Source organism: Filicampus tigris, chromosome 22 (genome assembly GCF_054856515.1).
Source record: "Filicampus tigris isolate MCC_2025a chromosome 22, RoL_Ftig_1.0, whole genome shotgun sequence".
Taxonomy (NCBI): domain Eukaryota; kingdom Metazoa; phylum Chordata; class Actinopteri; order Syngnathiformes; family Syngnathidae; genus Filicampus; species Filicampus tigris.
In genome coordinates, this window is record NC_141238.1 from 6,674,506 (window position 1) to 6,696,255 (window position 21,750).

Genomic DNA, 21,750 nt, shown 5'->3' on the forward strand with positions numbered 1-21,750 from the left:
GGAAGCTTCCGCGGGGGCAGGTGACGTCATCAAATGACACGTCACCACACGGAAGCTTTCAGCCCCAACCTGCGAGACGTAGGCGAGTCTCGTGCTCTTAACAAAAAATGGGTGCGTATTCTCTGCAATACATCCTAATTCATAATCATCGAATAATCTAACTTTGATGCCATTGGAGCTATCGTAAAAACGCACGAAAGTTTGTGTTTTGTCTGCTTGTGGGCTTCTAAACGCCCCCTTTAGCTAAACTGGCTAAAGCTAAAAGCCACGTTAGCCCCCTGCAACGTTTGTTTTGGTTTGGAGTGGACAGTTCAAATACAACCGATCAAAAACAAGTCCAAAAACGGCGCTCAAGTGTTAAATACAGTGACAACTTGTGGTTTTTAACTCCAGTCGTAAGGTAATGGGAGCTAACCAGTTGAGCCGGCTGGATCAAAGTTTCCTGTATGGCAAACATTATTGTGTTGTTTTTGTCAAATAAATACTTCCAAGTTTCCCAGCAATTACATCAATGTAAATTGTAATTAGCAGTTGTAGGATTCAATTGGTCGCCGTTTTGTACTTCCAGGTGGCTTCTTCTCCAGTCTCTTCTCGGGCCTGTTTGGCACCAGGGAGATGAGGATTCTCATCCTGGGTTTGGATGGTGCAGGGAAAACGACCATTTTGTACCGGTTGCAGGTTGGGGAGGTGGTCACCACAATTCCCAGTAAGTACTCACACTACATAAGTGTTTCACTTAGTGTTGATGTAATCGGTCGTATTGTGACTGCCAGAATGTTTGGAATGCTCAGTTTATAACTCTGTGGCCGACCAGTTCCTTCTGTGTCAGAGCGATCCAAAACCTGTACTAGATTATAATCTGTCAGCACATAACTGTTTTGACTGGGCACCCTCTGCTGTCCCTCTTTGGCAGCAATCGGCTTTAATGTGGAGACCGTCACGTACAAAAACCTGAAGTTCCAGGTGTGGGATCTGGGAGGCCAGACGAGTATCCGGTACGTATATATCGCACTGATTAGGAATGATTCCATCATATTTCTTCTTCATCGTGTTTTTTTTTTTTTCTTCTTGTCTTCTCACAGGCCATACTGGCGCTGCTACTACTCCAACACGGACGCGGTCATCTACGTGGTCGACAGCAGCGACCGCGACCGAATGGGCATCTCCAAGTCTGAGCTCGTGGCCATGTTGGAGGCGAGTCTATGAGAGTAATATTCTCAAGGTGGTATGCAGTCTTTTCATTTTTTTTTTTTTTTAAATCCAGGAGGAGGAGCTGAAGAAGGCCATCCTGGTGGTGTTTGCAAACAAGCAAGACATGGACCAGGCAATGACGCCGGCCGAGGTGGCCAACGCGCTCGGCCTCCCTGCGCTCAAAGACAGAAAGTGGCAAATCTTCAAAACCTCGGCGACCAAAGGCACGGGCTTGGATGAAGCCATGGAGTGGTATGTTGTTGTTTTTTTTTTTCTTTTCTTTTGAAATGACAACAAAGGGATGTTTACAGATGTTTCTCCGCAGGCTGGTGGACTCACTCAAGAGTCGGCAGTAGAATGGGGCGGGGAGAAAAGAAAAAAAAAAAAAAAAAAAAAAAAGACGACACTTGCCCATTTTGTAAATATCCTCCTCGTACGAAGCTTTGTGACTGACCCCGCTTCCCGTCTACCCCCGGCCAAACGTGGGACTGAAAAGCCGAGGCCTCGTATCCAGCGCGCGCACGCGCGCGCGAGAAACGTCGTCCGAGCGCAGTGGCGCGCAAGGTTACCACTTCGGAACAAAGCAAAGTAACCTCGTGCGGCGTTTTCAACCCGGGTGCCTTTGTCGGATTGATTCACTCCATGAACCGGAAGCTTCGAGCTTGTCACAGGAAACGCCATGACACTCTGCTAGGAGGCACCACAAAAGTCCCGTAGCCAATTCTTGATTCACTAATAGTGCACCAAGTGTTATTGCAGTCTTTTTGTACTTTAGTAAATTAATTTGCCCCCCCCCCCCCCACTTTCATTTGTATTGTGACTATATAGTAAACCACTTTTCTTTACCCCCCCCCCCCGAATTGATTTGCAGAGTAGTGAATTTATGGAACACTGTTTGGTTGCATATTTATATCTGCTTGTACAGTCAAAATAATTCCCAGTAAAGACTTTTGGTGATTGTAACAATTGTGTGATGCTTCTTTTTATAGGGACGATTTATAAAATGCTATACAACCCAAAAAGGGGGGAAAAAAACAAACCAAAAAAACAAATAATAAAAAAAAAAAAACAGGGTCCTTGGTTGACTCACTGCACCATGGCCAGGTCTTTGAGCGCGTGGCTACGGTGCTTCTTGGCTTTGTAGCCAGGCCGAAGAAACTCGATCTTGCGCTTTCTGGCCTCAATTTTATTCAGGTGCTTCTTGACTTTCTTCTGAGCGGCGATGTCGGGGTTGGTCACCGCCTGCAAGGCAAAATGACCGTTACAAGATGGTGGGCACACTAGGGACGGACCGATTATCGGTATTTAAACATTTTGAATAATGATTAAAAAAAAAAAAAAAAAAAAACGTTATGCAAATCTGAAAAATTGTTCAATAAATATATGCTCAAGGACGATTAAAGTTTACAGTTTTTTATTTTTGCGTCAATATTTTCCTTTTTTGTGAAAATGAATATCGGCTCCAAATATCGGTTATCAACCTCTCTAGTACACTCTTAACTTTTTGGGTTTGTTTTTGTCTACATTTTCAGTTAATTTCATTTAAGGAGCAGCATGTTTTATTCATGTTACATTGACAGTGTTGTTGTCACATAGTAAACCCAAAGAAAAATGTAATGTTAATTAATAACGTGTGAATTTATTGTTAAATTATTCGATATTTTAAATGTGTCACGATTGTGTTTATGTCATTTCTATGGAAGCCCATTCCTGCCAGTAAAAATAAAAAAATAAAAAAAATCCACTATTCTTCCAAAGAAAAAAATTCTTTGGAAGAAGCCCATTCCCGCCAGTAAAAAAAAACAAAAAACATTTTCTTTGGGAAAAGCCCATTCCCGCCAGTAAAAAAAAAAAATCCGCCAGAAAAAAAAAAAATAAATATTTGGAAGAAGCCCATTCAAGCCAGTAAAAAAAAAAAACGTTTTTAATTTAAAATATATATATTTTTTACTGGCAGAAATGGGCTCCTCTTCTGTTTATGAAAGGTAAAATAATAATAAATAAAATTTAATTTTTGCCCCGAAAAAACAAAAACAAAACGATTTTTATTTTAAGGCCTTATCACCATTCAAGCAAAACGAAACCTAGGAGGCGCGCACCTGCATGGCCCGTTGTCGCTTGCGCGCCGCCCGCCTCGCTGTGAACTGCTTCTGCACCGCCGAGAAAGCCAGCGAGAAGGTCTCCAGTCCCATTTGTTTCTTCATCAGCTCCACGAGCTCCTGAGCCAGGTTCTTCAGTGTCGGGTCTGATGACGACAACGCGGTTGGGTGCGTGGGTGCGTGCGTGCGCGCGCTCCCTTCCGGTGCGGGATGAAGAAAACCGGCGCTCTACCTTGCTCTGCGTAGGTGCTCTCCAGCTCTCTGTAAAGCGGCGCGATGATGGTGCTCAAATAGGGGCCGAGTCGCTCCTTCCCCAGGTCCATTGCGATGGCTCCCAGGAATTTAAAAACACAGGTTCTCTGTAAATAACAGTGATGGGAACATTAGAAAAACTTTTTTGGGGGGTTATTAACTCCGCCTCCACCATGTGCGGCATTTTGTCACCTCAAGATTGTCTTTTACTCTATTTAACTACATTGTTTTTTTTTTGGGGGGGGGGGGGGGTGCATTAAAATTCCAGATGCTGCTTTTGTACCTTCAGCGGAATTTTGGGATTGTTCGCCGCCTCCCTTTTGGCCATCAGCGACAGCTTCTTGATCAGCCACAGCAGCGACGGAGGTTTGTTGTCCTTCACGTCGTCCTCTTCGTCCTTCTGCTCCTCCTCCTCCTCCTCCTCCTCCATTTCCTCCTCAGGGGAAGCGATGTTTGACTCCGGCGAGAGGAGGTAGATGACCTTGGCCGCGAAGAGGAGGTTTTTGATCACCTGCTCGCCGGATGCCGTGTCCAAGAATCGGGACTGCAGCTGATGGCAGAAGGACAACGCCAGCTGTCGCATCTGCGGGAACCGACGACGACGGCACGTGAGGAGGGAACATTCCAGCTGCCAATTTTTAACGACTAAAACTTGCGAAAGGCGACGCCTTGGCCATTGGCCGAGTCCCGCTTCTGCCGTGACCTTTTTGTCCAGGTTGCAAGTGATGAACGCGGCGGCCACTTTGGGCGGTGCTCCCCCGCCTCCGCCCGCTCGCCACGCCGCCACCAGCTCCTCCGCCTGGTGGGCGGCGAAGAGCTGGCCCAAGAGCTGCGAGGCCGTCAGCCACACCCAGCAGTGAGGGTAGCGCAAATGGGCTTCGATGTGGCCTGAAATAAAAAAAAAAAAAAATACAAAAATAAAAAATAAAACGTGCGTCGGTGCCGGCTGGGATGTGGGTGCCCTTACCCCAAATATGGGCAAGGATGTCCGGGGGTTTGGTGAGCTCTAGGAAGCCGCAGTGTTGGATCAATTTGGTGACAAGAGTGAGGTAGGTGAACAGGAGCCTGTCTGCTGCCCGCTCCTCCTCCTCCTCCTCAATCTGAGACAAGAAAAGTCATAAAAACAGGCATTTAACAGCAATAATATCATAATGGCAGGACCGTAACGATTCACTCAAGCCCCCGATTTTCGATTCGATTTTTAAAAAAATTGCTACCGTGCTCGTCTAGTGTGGTGGTGTTTGGCGCAAGCGCATCATTTGATCTACACATTCAAAATGTGTTATGCATCTGGAATGAAAAAAAATTGGATTTCTCGATTAATCGAGTCGATTAATCGGAGCGAATCCCTAGTAGGGATGTAACGATTCACTCAAGCCCCGATTCGATTTTTGATTTTCAGTTCCCGATTTTCGACTCGATTCGATTAAAAAAAAAAAAAAATGCTACCACGCTTGTCTCAGTGCACCAGTGTGGTTCTGCAGCCCTCCACAAACGCAACACGCAATGATGGATTGGCGCAAAAAGCACAATTTGATCGACACATTCAAGATGTGCTATGCATCTGGAATGAAAAAACATTTCAAGCCATCATTTTCTAGATGAATTCAATCAACTCAATTTTTGAGTAATCCAACCGATTCATTGGGCGAATCGATTTTTCGATTCATCGTTACATCCCTACCTAGTTGGCGTTCTGTCACCCCGGGGATTCGATGGAAATAAAACGTCATTCTTTTGCACGGGTGCCACCGAGGCTGAATTTGAATCTGAATCCGAGCACTCACGTCTTCGTAGTTGTCAGGGTCGAGCGCCTTGGCCAACAGCGGCAGCAGGCCGTCGAGGCGTTTGCCAAACTTCTCCTCCTCCACCTCCGCGAACAAACCGCAGAGCTGGGCGCCCAGACGCCTCAGGCTCACCTGCGGCACGCCAGCCTTAGTCACACGCTGAAATATCGCAAAAAAGGAAGAGTCCGAGAAAGAGCTCACGTGCCTTCTCTTCGCTCAGCCAACTGCTGACGAGGCAGAACAGGGAGTTCTGCTCGTTGACGTCCAGCTTGGCCAGGAGGGCTTTGATGGCCATGGCGGCCATTTTCCTGCAGCGCGCCGAGTCGTCGTTGACCACCGCCAGGGCCAGTGGGGCGAAGAAGAGCTTGCTGTACGTCATCAGTAAGCTCTGAGAGAATACAAAGTGAAGGCATTTTGCCCCGGCTTGAATTGCGATTCCACGTCCAGCCGCGGTGAGTACCTGAGGGAAAGTCTGAAAGACGTAGGCGAGCATCTCCAGCGCGGACTCCCTGCCCGTGTCGTGTTCATACGCCAGCTGGGCCACAATAAATTCCAAGTGCTCCGGCAGCTTCTTCCCCAGAGGGTAGTCCAACAAGTACTTGAGATAGATCTGAAAGGCACGCAGAGGTTGTCGTAATAACGGGGGGGCGGGATCGGAGGCCTGGTTTTGCCGCGTTTCGATGAGTACCTGTCTGCAGTGGACTCGGATCATGGAGTTACTCCCGTTGACTGACAGCTTGGCAACCTTCCCCATTAGCGGCTGCATCTCGGGAACGATGAGCTTGCGCGCTAGAATCGCCTGGTTGAGGAATTGCACGCCAAAGTGTTCCGTTCAAGGATGCATTTTTTTCCCCGATTTTTAAAAGTAGTGCTTTTCCGCCATCTCGTGCCATCTATAGGCAATCACAAAACTTTTGCATCAGATTTTCATGAGGGATGTCACGATTCACCCAAATCCCAATTCGATTTTCAGGTCCCGATTTTCGATTCGATTTTAAACAAAAATTGCTACCATTCTTGCCTCTGCGCACCAGTGTGGTTCTGCAGCCATCCACAAACGCAATAATGTTTGGCGCAAAAGCATCATTTAATCAACACATTCAATATGTGCTATACATCTGAAATGAAGAAACGTTTCAAGACATCATTTTCTAGATGAATTTAAGCAACTGCATCGAATCGATTTCAAATCGATTTTCGACTAATCGTTACATCCCTAATTTTCACTAGAGATAGAACGATATGCTTCTTTCAGGGCCGATACCGATTATTGGTAGTCAAGGAGGCCGATAACCGATATTTGAGCTGATATTCATTTTCAGTAAAAAGGAAAATATTGGCATCAAAATCTAAAGAAAAATTTACTCTTAACTTTGTTGTAACGTCTTTAAGCACGTTTATTGAACAATGTTCCAGGTTTGCATAATGTTCAATGCTTCAAGAATTTTTTGACAGTATGCATCTGTGTTATAAAATTGTAACAAAAAGTTCAGGGAGTTCCCGGTGTTGTCAGCATGTCTTAAAAAGGATAACTGAAAACTTAAACAATAGTTCCATGTAGTTTTCTACAGTAAATGAAAATTTCAAAATGAATGAAATGTTCAACTTTCACATATCTTTGTTTTGATTTCCACAGTTTTAAATTGATTCATTATCGGCCAGCGGAGTTTTAAAAAAAGGCCGATGCCGATATTCCTCAAAAAGCCAAATATCGGTGCCGATACTCGGCCCGGCCGATCATCGGTCTATTCCAAATTTTCACGACTCGCCAACGTGGCGACGTCACGTTTACGCGTACCTTCAGGAGGCCGAAGGCAGTCGCTCGCCGGGACTGGTCGTAGATGTCCTCCTCGGCGTATCCCAGCAGCACCTGCAGCTGGATCTCGGAAATCTTGCTGTTCTTCACATCTTTCACTAATATGGTGATGGTCTAAAAGAGAAAACAAGGGCGCCGATTACGACGCTAAACATTACCAATCGATTGCAATTTCCTACCTTAAAGCAATTCTGGACCAGGAGGTAGTTCTCCCCGCGGGCGGCTCCGGCCTTGGAGTAATCCTTCAGCAGGACAAAGAGCTGCTTTGTCAGCAGACTGACGTTCTTCGCCACGGCGGGCAGAGGGAACTTCAGCACCCAGGTGAACGCCACCAGAGCTTCCGTGATCACCTGAGAGGGGAAAAAGGATTCGGGGGGGGGGAAGTTGTTTTTTGGAATTCCTTGGCCGAGATGTGAGCTGCTCCCACCTTGACGTGCAAGGAGGTGAGGCATTGGAGCAGCATGGGCACGAAAGGGTCCAACATCTCCAGGGCCGACTTCATGGACGACGTCACTTTGGCTTTCTTCAGACTCAAATGGAGCAGCTGGAGAACATGGTCGCAAAGGTGAAATATATTTTGGTTGAGCAAGGAGTCCATTTTATATTTGAATAGACCGATTATCGGCAATTTCTTGAAATAATGATTAAAAAGAAAAAAAACAACATTATGCAAACCTGAAACATTGTTCAATAAACATGCTTAAAGATGTTACAACAAAGTTAAGAGTACATTTTCCTTTAGATTTCGATGCCAATATTTTACTTTTTACTGAAAATGAATACTGGCTCTCGATCTCCTTGACTACCAATAATCCGTATCGGCCCTGAAAAAAACGGTCTATCTCTAGTGAAAATGTAAAACCGATTCACCCTGATTAATTATCAATCGAGTTAATTCAATTCATCCAGGGAATGATGTCCTGAAACGTTTACACATCGGCCTATCCCTAGTGAAAATTAGGGCTGTAACCATCAATCGAAAATCGATGTAAAATCGATTCGCCCCGATTAATCGAATCGATTAATTGTCGATCGAGTTGATTAGATTCATCTAGGGAACGATGTCTTGAAACGTTTACATATCGGTCTATCTGTAGTGAAAATTAGCGATGTAAGGATTCATCGAAAAACGATTTAAAATCAACCCGCCCCGATTAATCGAATCGAGTAATTATCGATCGAATTGATTCAATTCATCTAGAGAATGACGTCTTGAGACGTCGAACATATCGGCCTACCTCGACTGAGCACCAATCGAAAATGCCACCAAAAAGTGTACACAGAGATTTTGTTCGATGCTCGTGCTACCTTAAGACCTGCGTCCACCAGGATGTACATGTTGGTCCGGCGGCTGACCAGCGCTTTAACCCCGCCCCTCTTTGGAGTCGGTGGCAGCAGTAGGCAGCTTGGAGGGGGTAGTCGAGGGTCTGGCGGCGGCTGAGCTGCCGCTTTGTCCCTAGCAAACACGCCAGATGACGTCAACACCCCCAAATTGGAGACGAGCCACTCGCTGTCGTTCGTACTTGTCCGTCTTAGTGAGCAGAGGCAAGCTCTGGCTGATGAGACCGTGGCTCAGCAGCAGGATATCAGACGAGCCCATGCCCGCGTTTTCCAGCAGACCCAGAACCAGGCGCCGCAGAACAGCGGCCACACGGTTGCACACCCTGAGGCTCTTTGAGTTCTCCAGGATCTAAAACGACACGTGCGTAAGCAAACGCGCGCGGCGAAGACCAAAAAAAAAAAAAAGAAAAATTGGAAACAGGCTCCGCCCACCTCCTTCAAAGGCAGAACGAGCATGGTGATGCTCTCCTTGCTGCAGAACTGGGCCAGAATCTGGTAGGAGTCCATGCTCTTGCTGTGCCGCGCCTCCATCAGCTTGGAGACGATGCCCTTCACCTCCTTCTCCTCGGCCACGACGCCGAACAGCTCGTTGTTGAAGATCTGGCCGGCGCGGCGGGAAGCCAAATGTAAGGCGGACGCGCGCGACCCGAATGAGAGCGGAGGCGCGTTCTTACGTTGATGAGCATGCTCATGCACGGGTCCAGGTCGCCGCTTTTCAGCGTTGGGGCGAGGGCCGAGAGCAGCTGGTACACCGTAAATGTCAGAACGTGCACCTGGACGAGAACGATACACAAAGATACGATGAGGGAGTTGGTGCTCTCGATGCATGGCGGCCCGGGCAAAGTTGGGCGAGCAAAGGGCCGAATCCGATTTATCAAACGGACAGAAGTTGTAAAAATCAGACCGGACTCAAGAACATAGCAGAAATTCGATCCGATTCTGAGGCCCGCGATTCGATTTAAAATCGATTCCGAGGCCCGCGATTCGATTTAAAATCGATTCAGAGGCCTATGATTCGATTCCATTGCGGCTCCGATGCATCACTACAATGGCTTACATTTTATAGTCCAACACTGGTACATTTTTTTTTAAAACAAAAAACTAAAGGAAGAGCAAACATTTATATTTGACACTTCACTCCGCTCGTATGAGGTTTTGCTTGTTCCGCCATCTTGTCACATATTAGCTTAGCCTAGCACAGACGTAAAGCACGTAATCGCTTGCGCACGGTTTTAGCTTTTTTTAGGACTGTCAAAATTAGAGCATTAACTATGGAGATTAATTAAAATTTCAAAACGCACTAAAAAACATGAACTCAGTTAACTCAGTTTTGATTTTCCCTCTGCTCACTTTGCAGCCAAATTTCGGGGAGAGCCACTGTCGCAAAGACGGACTTTTATGTAGTTTTACTTTGAAAAGGTGCTCAACGGCTCATTGGCGATATCAAAAAATGATTTGCGCACTTTGCACAGCCAAATTCAAACGCCATATTATATGTACGTATTTGGTGTATCGCTCAACTGTTGTATTTTACAGGAAAAGAATCGTATTCACTGATCAAAGAAAGCTATTGGAACAGTCTTTGAATCAAAATATACTTTTATTTTTTTTCCATATTAATTCCAAGACTTTACTCAAGTAAATAACGGTTCCAAGCTTTGTAAAAAAATTTATTTTAAAAATACGTTTAATCGCGATTAATTTGGGAAAAGTTTGCGATTAATTTGTAAAAAAAAAAAAATAATCACTTGACAGCACTAGTTTTTTGTTTTACTTAAACTTTAAATATTGATTATTAAGACCGATGAATCGATTTAGAATCTTTTTAATACGCCGAACGATGCATCCAAAAAACGATTATCGTTCCCGGCCTTAGGCCGTACGTCCCTGATGTAGCCTCTGCGTGAACTTATTTCTACCTGGTAGCCTTTAACGAGGATACCCTGCATCTCCTTGAGCAGGTAGCGCAGGTAGCGGTAGCCCAGCGTCTCGATGACCTTCACCAGCGTTCCCCTGGCAACATCGCGGACCTCCTGGAATCGGTTCCTCAGCACCACACACACCTTGATCAGGATCCTGCGCGGCAAACAGAAGACGGCGTGTTGAGCCCGAAGGCGCGACCCGAGAAAGGCAAGCGTGCAAAAATTAAGCGCCCGTACCCAGGCAGGTTGGCCTCCATGACGTGTGAAGGAAGAGTCTGCATGAGTTTGACCATGGCGAAGGCGATGGGGATGCGCGCCACTTCTTCCTCCTTCACTTCCTTCGACTTGACCGCCTTGTGCTCATCGTCGCGTTTCACCTAAAGATTCACAAACGCAGGCCTCGGTGCCGATTCTTTATTCGCATTCCGCGCGGATGGAAATCACACCTTGGCGTTGAGACATTTATGGAGGCGGGGCAACACGCCGCGAGTGACGCTGTCCTGGATGGTGCCGATGAGCAGCTCCAGTTCCTGCTTGCTCTGCGGCAGACCGCAGGAAACCGACGCGGGTTTGGGAGCTGGGGGTTTCTTGGCTTTCGTGGCGGTCGCTTTCCCGGAGGAAGCTTGACCTTCAGCGGCCGTTGCCACAGCGACAGCTTTGGGAGGAAGCTCGCTGTCGGTTTCCATGGGCTCCTCCTCGTCGCTTGCCTCCGACTCTTCGGCTGCGGCTTCTTCCTCGACATCCGTCGCGGAGTGTGTAGCTTGACAAAAACGCGGATTATTATTAACGAGGGCTCATTGGAGGAATCCCCAAAAATGTGCACACTTTGCAAAGCGAAATTCAAATACCATATTAGTTGTACGTCTTTGGAGTATCGTTCAACAGATGAACAATCTTTGAATCAAAATCTACTTTGTATTCTGCCCCGTATTAATTCCAAGATTTTTCCCAGGTAAATAGTTTCCAAACATCGAAAATTTTAAAATACAATTAGTCGCGATGAATTTTGGAAAATTTTCGATTAACTAGTTTAAAAATTGTAATCGTTTGACAGCACTAATTTCTATTTTAAAAAACATTTCAAATACAATGCTTGTTTTTTTCCACATTAATTCCAAGGTTTTCCTCAGGTAAATGCCATTTCCAAGCATTGTAAAAAAAATAAATTGAAAAATACGATCAATCTCGATTAATTAGTTTAATTTTAATTGCTCGACAGCAAAAATTTTTATTTAAAAAAAACATTTAAAATACAATGTTTATTTTTTTCCACATTAATTCCAAGCTTTTCCTCAGGTAAATAACGTTCCCAAGCATGGTTAAAAAATGTTTTTTAAAAAATAGAAAAATCCGATTAATCGCGATCAATTATGGAAATTTTTCGATTGATTAGTTAAAAAAATGTAATTGCTTGACAGCGCTAATTTTTATTTCGAAAAAAACCCATAAATACCATGTAAAGCAAAACACGACAACGCCTTTTAAAAGATGTCACCTTCTCTGGCTTTAGCAGCTTCCATCTCTCGGGTGAGGGTCTCATGGTCGAAGTGGAACGCCTCGAGGACTTTGACGAGCAAACTGCAGGTTAAAAGACAACGACGACAATGAGAGGAGCTCAAACGCAGCTGCAAAAGAGTTTGTTGAGCGGCCCACCCACCTCACAGCCAGCTTCTGCTCGACCTGCGAAGTCTGCAGGACGTGGACGAAATGCTTCAGGTAGTACAGGTACTTGGACCAGGTCAACCGGCGACACACGGCCGCCACAATGTCCACGCACGCCGTTGTCATGTTCTCGCGCTGCCGTGCGCCGTCGGGAAAAATATTTAGACCCCGAGGTCAAATGCATGGTGAGAGTGAAAACGTGAGCTTCACCTGCAGCATTTTCTCATCCATCAGGGCCGTCAAGGCGTAAGGCATGATGTAATTTTGCAGCGAACGCGGCGACAACACCACGGTGCCCTCGGTGAGCTGCTTGGCTAACTTCCTCAGGGCTCGACCCCGACGGTGGATCTAAAAGAAGGCGCGCGTTAGGATACGCTTCCGAGGAGGGAAACCGGATGAGACGCTCCCATACCTGAATGTGCTTCATGTGCTCAAAGAAGTCCGACTCGGGGTCATTGTAATCGGTGAGCTGCACCATGTCTCGGAACTCTTTCTTCGCGGGGAAGGTCTTCACCAGGCAGGCGAGTACATTGGTGTACTCGTGCTGCACGCTCTGACAGAGGAGACAGGAGACTTTGATTTACACACTCCCTTCCGCTGGTTTTGGGCCTTGCTGCTTCCAATATTTTAGGGTTCCTGCACGTATCAGGAAATCTAATTTAATACTTATTAATTAGTTAAAAGGAGTGTCAAACATTCAGCCCGATTTGTGTTGAGGTAATATTTCTGCCCTCGGTGGCATAAGCATTTCATGTTGGACGTTGGTGAAAGGTACTGGCCATTTTGGTTTTCAAATTAAGTGTAAATGAATTGGAACATGAAGGAATTCAAGGACTCCTGGCCGTTTTGTTCATCGTACTTAATGCTATCCAAGGTCTTAATTAACACAAATTCCATTTAATGATCATCAATACGGAAATACCTCCGTCTTGCTCCGGAGCCCCTTGTGTATGGCGTCCAAGATGGTGTGTTGGATGACATCCCTGTACACCTGCTCTCCGGCGCCGACCGCTGCCAGCTGGACAATTATTGCCGACAGGCACAAGGTGGCGTTGTCGCCCAGCGACATGTCTCCAATCTGTACGGGTGACGGAAAAGGCAAGTGTGATGATGGTCAAGCCCCGATTTTCGATTCGAGTTTTCAAAAATTGCTACCATGCTTGTCTCTGTGCACTAGTGTGGTTCTGCAGCCATCCACAAACAAAAAGTATGTTTTTCACAGACATACACTAAATGTGCTATGCATCCGGAATGAGAAAACGTTTCAAGACTTTCTGGATTAATTTAATCGACCTGATTTTTCGATTAATCGCATCGATTAATAGCGCCGATTAATCGCGGTGATTAATCACACCGATTAATCCAGGCGAATCAATCTTCGATTAATCGTTACATCCCCAATGGCCTAAATTATCAGCTCGGTGCTAAGCTTTCCACACATGGTCACCTCATAAGTGTGGAAGCAGTTGTGTATGACGGTGCCGATGAAGTCAAGGTCAAGGGACTCCATCCCTCTTATACGCCTGGTGGCGTCTTGGAAAGCGGTCAGGCGGACGTCGAAGTAGACCTCGTCCAAGTGGCGGCTGTCGAAGGCGTTGAGCTGGAGGGGAGCGGTTACAGGTGTCAGGCATGAGAGAAATACATTTCGTCCAGGTGTCAAAGTGCTCAAGGCTACCTTTGCGGTCATGTCAGTGATGTACTTGAGCGAAGGATCCATGTCCGACAACGTCTAGAAGACGACAATAGCGGCGGTTCTCAAACACCTCAAACCGAGTAACACCAAGAAAAAAAATAAATACCCAAGAGCTCTAATTATGTACCTGGAAGACGCTGGTGAGAGACTTCCTGGGCAGCTTGTCGTGAATGACGGCGAAGAGTTTGCTGAGCGGCTGCAGGAAGGCCGAGGGATGCTCGCACTGCTGCAGCAAGTTCTGAACGGTGGCCAGGATGTCCAGTTCTGTCTCCTGAAAGTCAAGTCAGAAAAATAATGTTATAAAATATTTAAAAAGAATAAATAAATAATTAAAAAATTTTTTAAAAAGCCTTACCTGAGTGTTTTTGCCTTTCAACAGATAAGGCAGTAAAAGTCGAATGAGTGTTGAACTCTGCTCCTTGTCGCTAACAAATCGACTGATCCTGGGAGATTAGTCATAAAATCCAGACATAAATATAAAAAAAATAAAATAAAAAAAATCAGACACTGTGTATACAAGAGAGAGGAAATCAGGGACACGGCGATAACTTGCTTGGAGAGGATGTTGAGCTCCTTGGACACCTGCGGGCGGAATTTCTTCTTCTTGAGCCTGTCGGTGTTGCGGACCACGCCGCTGAGGTAGTGCAGCAGCGTGGTGATGTGAGGCAGCAACAGCCTGGAGCCCTGCGTCAATGAGGCTGAAAAACAGGGGCATGTTAAAGCCCCACTGTGTCGTGTGTCAGTTTTTGTTTGATTATGGCGCCGCCGTGTGGACAAAAGCGGTAGTGTTTGGACAAAAGTCAACCACGTTTCCCCATGTGGCGTGAAATCCTGAGCTCTCGCTGGCCTGCAAGTTGGACTGAATGACATTTCTATTTCCAGTGGCTGTGTGAAAGATGAATAGCGATGAGGTAATGAATCTGAGTTTTTTCGAAATACTTTTGTTTTTTTGTTTGTTCTGGGGCTTCATGCCAGTTATAGCGCGTAGACGTTCGAATCGACTTCCGCCCTAATAGCGAAAGGAAGACGCCGTAAAGCAATTCAGAACATTTGTATTTTTTTGGAGTGCCAGCGTTGCTCCCATCCTCAAGGTTGCTTAGTGCCAGTAAAAACGAGACAGACCCCACCCCCAGGGCATGTGAAAAGTCCCATTCAACTACTTGTAAGTCAACGTTTCATCAAAAGAGTCGTGAACATTTTTTTCATTAAGGTCGAATTCTTGCCCAGTGCTGCTTTAAAGACGCTCTCCAGTCTAGTTTTTTCTCCATCTTCCATTATTCTCAGAAAAAGTACTGCCAGAGCAATAAATGTGTTACTTTGGCGCCATCTGGTGGAATCCTGGTCTTAGTAATTCATTGATGGGTGTTTTTTTTTTTTGTGCCAATTAATCGTGGATTTTCAATAAATATTGTTAGATCCTCGTCAGAACAGTGGGGACTTACTGTATTCTATTTACAGGCAGTTGAGATTTTGCTAGAATATGCTGCCAATCACTCCTCATTTAATCCTGCCATCAGCATCTCTCAGCATTGAATTCAAGAGTTATGGAAACACTGGGCTAGAGAAGGAAAACGGACGGATGGAAAGCGCTCCTCTAACCTGCAGCCAGCGTGCCTTCCGCAGGCTGCGGGAACACGCTGCCGCCCACGCTCAGCTCTGCCTCCGTCTCCGTGGCGACAAAGTCCTGCGTGGTCGCCAGGGCCTCGGCTATGTCCATGACGACGGCGAGGGTGGCGGGCGAGATGTTCTTGGAGGAGAGGAGGGCGAACACGTTCAGGAGGACGTCGCACTCCGGGTGGTCCGGCCGCTGCTTGGACAAAAGCGGGAAGTACCTGCGACATACCCCGGAAACATGATTTGGGAACTCAAAGTGGATTATATTAAATAAGAGCAACGATGGAAATATGACGGCACCTGGCGTGTTTGCACCACACATGAATGAGCTTCAGCAGCGGCGTGGGAGAGTATGGACTCTCAGTCGGGAGGCGATGCACCTGGGAAAAGCGAAATCACAAATAAGTCGGGATGTCATGATTTTACACTCAAGCCCCGATTCGCTTTTCGATTCGATTCTTTAAAAATTGCTACCACGCTTGTCCCTGTGAACTAGTGTGATCCGCAAACGCAATTCGCGATGATGTTTGGCGCAAGCGCATCATTCGATCTCCACATTCAAAATCTGGAATGAAAAAAACATTTCAAGATGCCAGTCTCGAAAAAAAAAAAAAAAATCAACTCGATTTTCCGATGAATCGAATCAATTAATCGGGGCGGATCGATTTTGAAATCGATGTTCGATTAATCGTTACATCCCTTACAAATAAGTCGACTCACTTCAAAGCAACGGGTCGAGAGTTACGTTTCCAACACGCACCTGCGGCCACACAACGGCCATGAAGACGCCATCCAGCTGATCGCCGCGGAAATTGAAGGTGTCGAAGTTCTCGAAAAAGTCCTGGATCCTCAGGATGCCCAGACGTCTCAGGTTCTTCAGGGGATTGATGCAACCTGGCCGCAGCTATAAATGATTTAAAAAAAAAAAAAAAAACGGAGATATAGTACACTGCTTCTGTGGATGAGATCATCCAAATCTCATTCGAGGGGATGAGCTACCTGCTCTCGGATCTGCAGCATGGCGGACACGGAGGCGGTGACGCACAGGAGGATCTGCAGCACTTTGGGCAGGTAAACTTCGATGAGGTGGCCCAGCTTCTGGATGACCACGTTGATGATGTTCAGCAGGCTGTGCTGGCGGCCCAGCGGCAGCACGGCGCCGGCATCCGCCTCGGCTAGCGCTCGCTGCACCGCGTCCCGACATGAACCTGAAGACGAGACTCTCTCAACTATTTTGCACGGAAATTCGGCCTCCGCCACTGGATGAACAACGTTTCTGAAATGTCAAGATGGGTCACCGTCGCCGTGATGGCAGACGGGCTCCAGCAGCAGATCCACGAACATGCCCAGCTCCGCCTCCTGGCATCCAGCCAGGAAGCGCAGGATGATGGAGGAGCGCGCCGAGGCGCTGGCCTTGCTCTGGAAGCGGCTGCTGCCTTTACTGCGCAGACGGCCGAAAAGGATCCTTTGGGAAAAAACAAAAAAAAAAAGCGGCTTGAAATGTGAACTAATATATCAGAGTGAGGCACAAAAAAGAAGTACTATAACGCATTAAAAAAAACAAAAAAAAAAACCTCATGAGTAATGGAATGAGTCCAGCTCTGTGTGAAGCATCCACAACTCCCGTCTCCTCGGAGATGTTAAAATGAACAATTTCTTCTTTGAAATGCTTGTCATCTAACAGCTTCTCCAGATTCTCCCTGAAACACACACGCATTACATTTATTAAAAGTCGCACAAAAACACCTTATCCGGTGAATAAAAAAATATCTCATAGAATATAAATTATTATATTATGGGAAAAAAAAATGGAACTTTGTTTACTTGTACGGGACTGCGTAGGGATCTTTGTATGTTAGGATACACTGGAGGGCCACTTGCTGGATTTGCTGGTCCTGATGGCAGAGGAGCTGAGAAGACAAACACGAGGCGGACGTCGGCGATAAAAATAAATAAATTAATGAATGAATTAAGTGTCCAAAAAGTGTGAGACATGGGTAAATTTGAGCATTACTTGGTTGTAGAGCTCTCTCAGGCTGCTCTCCATGCAGAGCGAGCGGGGATTGGTGAATTTGGCAAAAACGTTCAGGTGGGCGATAAGCTGTCTGGAGGAGGGGAAAAAAAAAAAAAGTCAGCAATTATGCAAATATAATAAAATATATAAGCTCTCATTATATAATATTTAACCCCTTCTTTTTTTTTTATTTTAGATGTATTGACATAGAACCCACCTAAAAAGAATAAAACATTCAGCATCACCTCGAATGGCATAGCGTAGCAAACAGGCTAAAAGCTACGTGCTTGCTAGCTGACCAAACTCAAACTCTAATTTCCACAGTCACAGTTAGATAAATGTTTGATTATTTTTAGAAATTGTCATAATGGAAAGCTTTATATGCCTCTTTTGGCGACAAAATGGTTAAAACAAAATTTTCAGCCTCACCTCATGCGCTTGTTGAAAGTTTTACGGGCTAAATGCTCACTAGCTAACCCTAGCTATGATGCGATACTCATAACCAAAGTCATTGTTTGCTATTTTGCTCACTTTTTACAGCTACTGTTAATTCAGAATGTTTTCTGGTGTCACTTAAAGGCAATCAGATGAAAAACAATTCTGAAATTTTCAGCCTTTTCTCATTGCGGGCCAACTGCTTTGCAAGATAGCCGGCGTTTTTCGCTCTCATTTGGACAAATGTAAATGTTTTAAGAGTTTGTTTCGAATAAGACAACAACGACAGGTGAAGTGGGTCGAACAACAACAACAAAAAGGATGAGAAATGTGTAAACAGAATTTTGTCATGAAAAGCTGCTTAGCTTTATGCGGTTTTCTTTGTCAGTGGCTCCCTTGCACAATTAATTGTGAACAAAAAACTTACAACTATTAAATAAGTTGAACTAAAACAGAATACTTACATATTCACAATAATAAAGGTAGTTATAACATTAAAAGAGAAAATTGGAGTATTCATATTTTTTTCCTAAATGTATTTATAATAAATTAAAGGAATGCTAACATTCACTATTTAGCTAGCTAATCTCTTATTTTTAAATATAACTTTTTGGAAAATGAAATGTATCAATTGTTTTTAGATCATTGAATAGATTTTAATACTAAACAAATGTAAAAATACCGGATTAAAAAGTTTTAAATGAGACCTGTAATTTATGCAATTTCAGTATCATCAAAACGTCATTTCACACAAAGCAACAGTTCGCAAAATTACTTGGCAGCGGCTCGCCGTGGAGGCGCTTTCATCTGCCGTTTGCCCCTCTCCCCCTCTTTATCCCCCTCTTCCGTTTCCTCCTCCCCCTCCTCCTCCTCCTCCTCCTCCTCCTCCGCAGTCATCTTGGGCGCCTCTAGCGGAGTGTCGTTCCTTTTCCTCAGGTCCTGAGTCGGTGCCACCAGCAGGTCAGCTGGGTAAAACTCGTTCCTGTGAACGAGAAGCCCGAAAATGAGGTGGTTGGGACTCGAATCAAGGTTGGGTCCACTGAGCACTCGCCTGATGAACCGAAGCAGCAGCGGGCTTAGCTCCCGGCTACGGGGCTCCACCCTGTCAGGAAACTGGGCCATGGCGCGCCACATCAGGCCACGGAAGTTGGAGAAGTCCGTCCTCTCGTTGGGGTCCGACATCAACTTGAGCTGCCGGAGAAACAGCACCCCCAAATCGCCGCTCTCGATGACGTCGCAACCCGGCCCGGGTTCCGCGTCTTCCACTTCATCATCGTCCTCATCATCACTACCCTCGCGCAGTTCTTCTTCTATGACACGGATGAGAAGATGTGAACAGCACCTGACGGCGGGACCGCTACAGCGCGCCAAATTCCTGAAACATACCAGCCAATACTGCCACCTTCTCCAGATGTTCATGGTACACCATCCAGAAATCTTTATTGTCCATCCCCTTGGCGTGGCTCCTGCACAAAACAGACTCAATGTTGATCTTGCGCGGAGCTTGTTCACCCGTCCTCCAATGGACAGCGCCATACTCCTACTTTTACGTATACAAACGTGACGCTGACCCAAGTAGCTCAATGACGGCGTCCCACAGCGGCTTGAAGTTGACAAACAGCATTGCTAGGAGGTAACGCAGAGGCACCTGGAGGAGCAAACGTGACAATTTAGGCTCGTAATTGTCAACGTGTAGAAGTCCAAACTTTTTAAATGTGGATTTTTGGACACGAAAGTAGGCCTTTAATAAATCACACACTATATATATCGACATTTTACAGTATACACGCAGTTGGCCTTGGTTTGGACTCAATGCAGCGATAAGTATAAAAAAATAATAATAATAATAATAATTATGTAGCCTCATTTTGTGCAGGTTGCATGTTCAATTCATCTTTTTCACTTTTACACATACAGTTGTCACATTCCCCCCAAAAATCTCATTTGAAATCTTGGCCTGTTTAATAAAAGAAAAACTATAATTCGACTCTAATAGTTCTCTGAGCGACCGAGTAAAATTTCGTCACAGTGCTTTGAAATTTCCTGGGGAATTTGATGATCTCTGCCCGTACCTGCTGGAAGGTGCCACGCGGCCCCTGTGGCAAGTTGCGTTGCACCAGGTCATGACGCAACTTGCGCAGGTGCAGCAGCTTTTCCCGGTAGTCCTGAAGGGAGGCGGGCACCAGCTCCGCCTGCAGGCACATTGCGAAGACCGGCTGCGCCTCCGCACTCTCATCAGGCTGGACGAAACAAGAGCCATCGATGTGTTACCCTCTTCGTCTATTTAAAATGAATTCAACTTCAACCGAGGGCGTTTGTACCTCCTCTGGGGCAGGAAGCTTTGGCTCAAAGTGCGAAAGGATCCTCAGAGTCAGCAGACGCATCTAAAACCGGAAATCGAGCCATTATAGTAAAAGCCCGTTTTTATTAGTACAAGGGATGTAGCGATTAATCAATCTAAAATCGATTCACCCCGAGTAATTGATTCGATTAATCGAAAAATCGGGTTGCTGTGATATCTTGAAACGTTTTTTCATTCCAGATGCATAGAACATTTTGAATGTGTAGATCAAACTATGCTTTTGCGCCAAATGTGTTAAAAAATATATATAAATAAATAAATAATCAGGAACTGAAAATCGAATCGGGGCTTGAGTGAATCGTTACATCCCTAATTATGAGAGTATGCAACCAAAAAGTCTGCAAGTGCACCTTGGATATGTTCGAGGACACGTTGCCATGCAGGATCTGGTAAACGTCTAAAAGTGCATCATGGGATAGGTGCTCCGAAGCGCCGCTCAAGGACAGGCGGGTGTAATAGAGGTCGCCAAAAAGCAGGGCTGACAGCTCAGTGGGGAACTTCCTAAAAGGGACACGTCAGAAAAGGCTGCTTATTGGGTGCCGACGCACTAAGGTGGCGTTGTTATGAATAATTTTGGCACATCTACCGCAGGATGGCGGTGACTTTGTCCACAGGGACCAGAGAGAGCAGCTGGGCCGAGCCGTCCAGAGTGAGGAGGCAACTTAGGGCTTGTGTGGCAACAAACAGACCGGCTGGGGTGAGAGAAACAGCAAATGTTAACATGGCAAAGACTCAAAAATAAAAATCTTACTGTTGAATTGCGGGCGGGGGCAAGACAGGGCACCTTTTCCCAGTTTTTCCGTTTCAATTTCACACAGTAGGTGGTTTAAAAAGGCAGTGACTGCGGGGAAGACGTTAGCTGGAACAAGAGGCCTGCAAAAGAATGGAGGAAAAAAAAAAAAAAAAAAGAATTCATGTACTATATTCATTATTTCTGTGAAAGTCAATGCAAGTTTAAGCTAGAAATCGCAGATGTGGAAAAAATAGGACTGTCAAAGTTAAAGCATTAACTATGGAGATTCATTTAAATTTGATAACGGACAAAAAAAATAATAACTCAGTTTTATTTACTTCCTGTAGCAGCTGACCTCTGCTCACTGTGCAAATGAAGTAAATATCGGGTCCAAGCTTTGTAAAAAATTGTAATTGAAAACTACGATTAATCGGGATTAATTAAGGAAAATTTTGCGATTAATTAGTTTTAAAATTTTTAAGCGTTTGACAGCACTAGAAAAAAAAAATCTTTTGAATAACACCATAAACATTTGCTTTTTCTATGACCGAACAGGGGGAAAAAAAATGGAACAAAAACATTGAGATTCTATTTTAAGACCATATCGCCCAGCCCTAAATGTGTCAACGTGTCACCTGAGGTGCGGCAGCAGCATCAGCGCGCTCCAAGCTAGCGACAGATCTGCAACGGGCCCGTTCTGCTGCTCAGGCAAGGCGATGAGGGACAGCACCAGCTCGGGCACTGCTCTCGACTCTGGTTGCCCTCGATTACTGAAAAGGCTGGCAAGAAACACAACATTAAGAAAAAAAAAAAAAAATCTGTTAAATGC

General features: G+C 45.5%; 2 protein-coding genes across 3 annotated transcripts in view; one reads left to right on the forward strand and one right to left on the reverse strand.

Annotated features, from left to right (window-relative positions):
- Window positions 1-2,157, forward strand: arl1 (ADP-ribosylation factor-like 1). Its single transcript, XM_086022929.1, has 6 exons — window positions 1-111; window positions 569-706; window positions 914-995; window positions 1,083-1,194; window positions 1,265-1,443; window positions 1,517-2,157. Exons 1-6 carry the CDS (start codon window positions 108-110, stop codon window positions 1,545-1,547), a joined length of 546 nt encoding a protein of 181 aa, XP_085879055.1. The 5' UTR covers window positions 1-107; the 3' UTR covers window positions 1,548-2,157.
- utp20 (UTP20 small subunit processome component) overlaps window positions 2,086-21,750 on the reverse strand; it is a 24,834-nt gene continuing 5,169 nt past the window's right edge. For both annotated transcript variants that reach the window (XM_086022909.1, XM_086022908.1), the window contains exons 13-60: window positions 21,557-21,700; window positions 20,973-21,061; window positions 20,775-20,880; window positions 20,539-20,689; window positions 20,148-20,210; window positions 19,899-20,066; window positions 19,398-19,474; window positions 19,213-19,292; window positions 18,878-19,136; window positions 18,602-18,808; window positions 17,392-17,482; window positions 17,202-17,287; window positions 16,952-17,077; window positions 16,676-16,842; window positions 16,377-16,585; window positions 16,138-16,281; window positions 15,678-15,757; window positions 15,363-15,595; window positions 14,317-14,461; window positions 14,119-14,206; window positions 13,891-14,034; window positions 13,746-13,799; window positions 13,518-13,670; window positions 12,993-13,148; window positions 12,483-12,623; window positions 12,281-12,418; window positions 12,066-12,205; window positions 11,904-11,986; window positions 10,855-11,168; window positions 10,646-10,785; window positions 10,406-10,562; window positions 9,161-9,259; window positions 8,919-9,086; window positions 8,669-8,835; window positions 8,454-8,601; window positions 7,573-7,689; window positions 7,325-7,495; window positions 7,128-7,259; window positions 6,018-6,128; window positions 5,790-5,939; window positions 5,535-5,717; window positions 5,330-5,461; window positions 4,510-4,642; window positions 4,246-4,430; window positions 3,826-4,125; window positions 3,523-3,649; window positions 3,291-3,436; window positions 2,086-2,433 (exon numbers count right to left, since the gene is read on the reverse strand). In XM_086022909.1, the coding sequence (XP_085879035.1) occupies window positions 2,278-2,433; window positions 3,291-3,436; window positions 3,523-3,649; window positions 3,826-4,125; window positions 4,246-4,430; window positions 4,510-4,642; window positions 5,330-5,461; window positions 5,535-5,717; window positions 5,790-5,939; window positions 6,018-6,128; window positions 7,128-7,259; window positions 7,325-7,495; window positions 7,573-7,689; window positions 8,454-8,601; window positions 8,669-8,835; window positions 8,919-9,086; window positions 9,161-9,259; window positions 10,406-10,562; window positions 10,646-10,785; window positions 10,855-11,168; window positions 11,904-11,986; window positions 12,066-12,205; window positions 12,281-12,418; window positions 12,483-12,623; window positions 12,993-13,148; window positions 13,518-13,670; window positions 13,746-13,799; window positions 13,891-14,034; window positions 14,119-14,206; window positions 14,317-14,461; window positions 15,363-15,595; window positions 15,678-15,757; window positions 16,138-16,281; window positions 16,377-16,585; window positions 16,676-16,842; window positions 16,952-17,077; window positions 17,202-17,287; window positions 17,392-17,482; window positions 18,602-18,808; window positions 18,878-19,136; window positions 19,213-19,292; window positions 19,398-19,474; window positions 19,899-20,066; window positions 20,148-20,210; window positions 20,539-20,689; window positions 20,775-20,880; window positions 20,973-21,061; window positions 21,557-21,700 (6,958 nt within the window). In that variant the 3' untranslated portion in view covers window positions 2,086-2,277. The remainder of the gene's footprint in view (window positions 2,434-3,290; window positions 3,437-3,522; window positions 3,650-3,825; window positions 4,126-4,245; window positions 4,431-4,509; window positions 4,643-5,329; window positions 5,462-5,534; window positions 5,718-5,789; window positions 5,940-6,017; window positions 6,129-7,127; window positions 7,260-7,324; window positions 7,496-7,572; window positions 7,690-8,453; window positions 8,602-8,668; window positions 8,836-8,918; window positions 9,087-9,160; window positions 9,260-10,405; window positions 10,563-10,645; window positions 10,786-10,854; window positions 11,169-11,903; window positions 11,987-12,065; window positions 12,206-12,280; window positions 12,419-12,482; window positions 12,624-12,992; window positions 13,149-13,517; window positions 13,671-13,745; window positions 13,800-13,890; window positions 14,035-14,118; window positions 14,207-14,316; window positions 14,462-15,362; window positions 15,596-15,677; window positions 15,758-16,137; window positions 16,282-16,376; window positions 16,586-16,675; window positions 16,843-16,951; window positions 17,078-17,201; window positions 17,288-17,391; window positions 17,483-18,601; window positions 18,809-18,877; window positions 19,137-19,212; window positions 19,293-19,397; window positions 19,475-19,898; window positions 20,067-20,147; window positions 20,211-20,538; window positions 20,690-20,774; window positions 20,881-20,972; window positions 21,062-21,556; window positions 21,701-21,750) is intronic.

Bases quoted from the DNA above. Each gene is read 5' to 3' on its own strand.
- arl1 (XM_086022929.1), top strand. The intron at 707-913 runs GTAAGTACTCAC...CCTCTTTGGCAG, and splicing joins GGTGGTCACCACAATTCCCA to CAATCGGCTTTAATGTGGAG. The intron at 996-1,082 runs GTACGTATATAT...GTCTTCTCACAG, and splicing joins GGAGGCCAGACGAGTATCCG to GCCATACTGGCGCTGCTACT.